The sequence below is a fragment of the Frankliniella occidentalis genome, unplaced genomic scaffold, assembly GCF_000697945.3.
Source record: "Frankliniella occidentalis isolate FOCC.00 unplaced genomic scaffold, Focc_3.1 Scaffold137, whole genome shotgun sequence".
NCBI classification, from domain to species: domain Eukaryota; kingdom Metazoa; phylum Arthropoda; class Insecta; order Thysanoptera; family Thripidae; genus Frankliniella; species Frankliniella occidentalis.
Genome location: NW_026267264.1, coordinates 210,054 through 211,618, shown reverse-complemented (window position 1 = coordinate 211,618; position 1,565 = coordinate 210,054). Strand labels below are relative to the sequence as shown.

General features: G+C 48.8%; 1 protein-coding gene across 5 annotated transcripts in view; it reads right to left on the bottom strand.

Annotated features, from left to right (window-relative positions):
• The window catches only part of LOC113209284 (Kv channel-interacting protein 4-like), a 234,646-nt gene that overhangs the window by 68,830 nt on the left and 164,251 nt on the right, over positions 1-1,565 (bottom strand). For 3 of the 5 annotated variants that reach the window (XM_052270765.1, XM_052270767.1, XM_052270764.1), the window contains one exon: positions 902-966. The exons of the other annotated variants lie outside the window; for them this stretch is intronic. In XM_052270765.1, coding sequence (XP_052126725.1) covers positions 902-911 — 10 coding nt within the window. In that variant the 5' untranslated portion in view covers positions 912-966. The remainder of the gene's footprint in view (positions 1-901; positions 967-1,565) is intronic. 5 annotated transcript variants of the gene reach the window in all.

Sequence of the window (1,565 nt, the reverse complement as noted above, 5' to 3'; positions counted from 1 at the left end):
GGAAAAAGTTTTTGTTGAGTTGGCAGTCTTTTGTCCGGAACTCCGTCGCAGCCGTCGGTGTTCGGCTGCTGCTCTGGAAACCCAAGTAGTGTGTATGTATGTGTGTTTTTTCCTGAATACCTACATATGCATTCTTCTTAATACATGTATTCGGTAAAGTGTGTAACATGTCATACCCGGTGATTCAGAAAAGACGATCAGGAACCAGACCATTACAGAAGCTCATAGGCGAACAGAATTGAAGTATGTCTAAGAAACACGCTTTACATATGGGTGTAATTAAGGGGGCAGTGGCATGTTGATAAATAACTACAATTTTTAACGTTAGTGCAACCATTGTAAACCAGCATAGGTAACTTTTAATTCATAAGCAAAAAAAACATTTGAACTAATACTGTAGTTCGTGTTCGGATCAAATTTGAACATAAAATTGTTTATGGTTCGGTTCGTTCGGAGGGAAAAATGGTTATTCGTGTTCGTTCGAAGATCTTTATACCCAATTTGTTCACGTTCTTTAAATTCGAACTGGTCTGTTCGCTCGTCTGTACCCCCCTTATGTGGGCAAAACCATTTAACCCTGCGTCTTCTCTGAGCCTGTCCGTCTGTCTGTCTGTCTGTCCGTCCGTCCGTCCGTCCGTCCGTCCGTCTGTCTGTCCTCCTCCTTTAATAAGGACGGGCGGGTGGCGGCAGAGCAAAGGGTAAGATGAGAGCGAGGGGGAGGAGGGCCCAGCAGTGGCCGGGCTGAAAGGCGTCTTCTCCTGTAATAGGACGACATGACGTGGGGAAACGGGAAACCCCGGCGGAAGGAGGAGGGGGGTGAGGGGGAGGCGGGTGAGGGGCGGCGCCCGGCCCCGGTGCGTGCGCGACCGCCCCCGCCGCGGCTCTGCGCAGGCTGACCTACCTTTAGGCATTTTGGGTGACGGCGCAATCCAAAAGTCAGGTAACCCGGCCCCAGTGCTCGCTCACCTGTGGACAGAAAGGTTATTGAGGCGAGGCAATAGAACAAATACAGCGTTGGTGTTCCGGCTAGGGCACGTGCTGCTGGGGTGGGTGAATGGTCCAAGCTAAGATTTCGCGCTCGAAGCGAATGTGGTATTTTCCAAGCAGAGTGAAGGGTTTGCTGGGAAGCCGACCAATCTTCTTGGAGACGGTAGTACGCCGGCTTGAGGAACAGTGTGCTCTGCTAGGAAACCGTAATATGAATGGAAAGAAACGATCGCAGCACAATGCTTGGAAACCGGAGCGGATATCTGGAGCACAACGCACCATTTCCATGCGCTCCATTTTCCAAGTTGTTTAACTGGTTTCCAATCAAGTCCCCCATGCCCCCAATTTTGCTTTCGAATCACCACATTTGCTTGTGCGTGAAATATTTGCATCGAAACCACACCCGTAAACTCGTATCTTTGGTTTCATGTCAACAAGTGCTTCCTTCGTTCCGAATGATTGACTTTGCTGTCAATCAAAGTTCCGCCACTTCAAGGGAAATTCCCTCCAGTTAGCTTTAAATGAAATTCAAAATTTCCTTTCGAAGCTATGTTTGACGTAAAATCATAAGGCTGGCC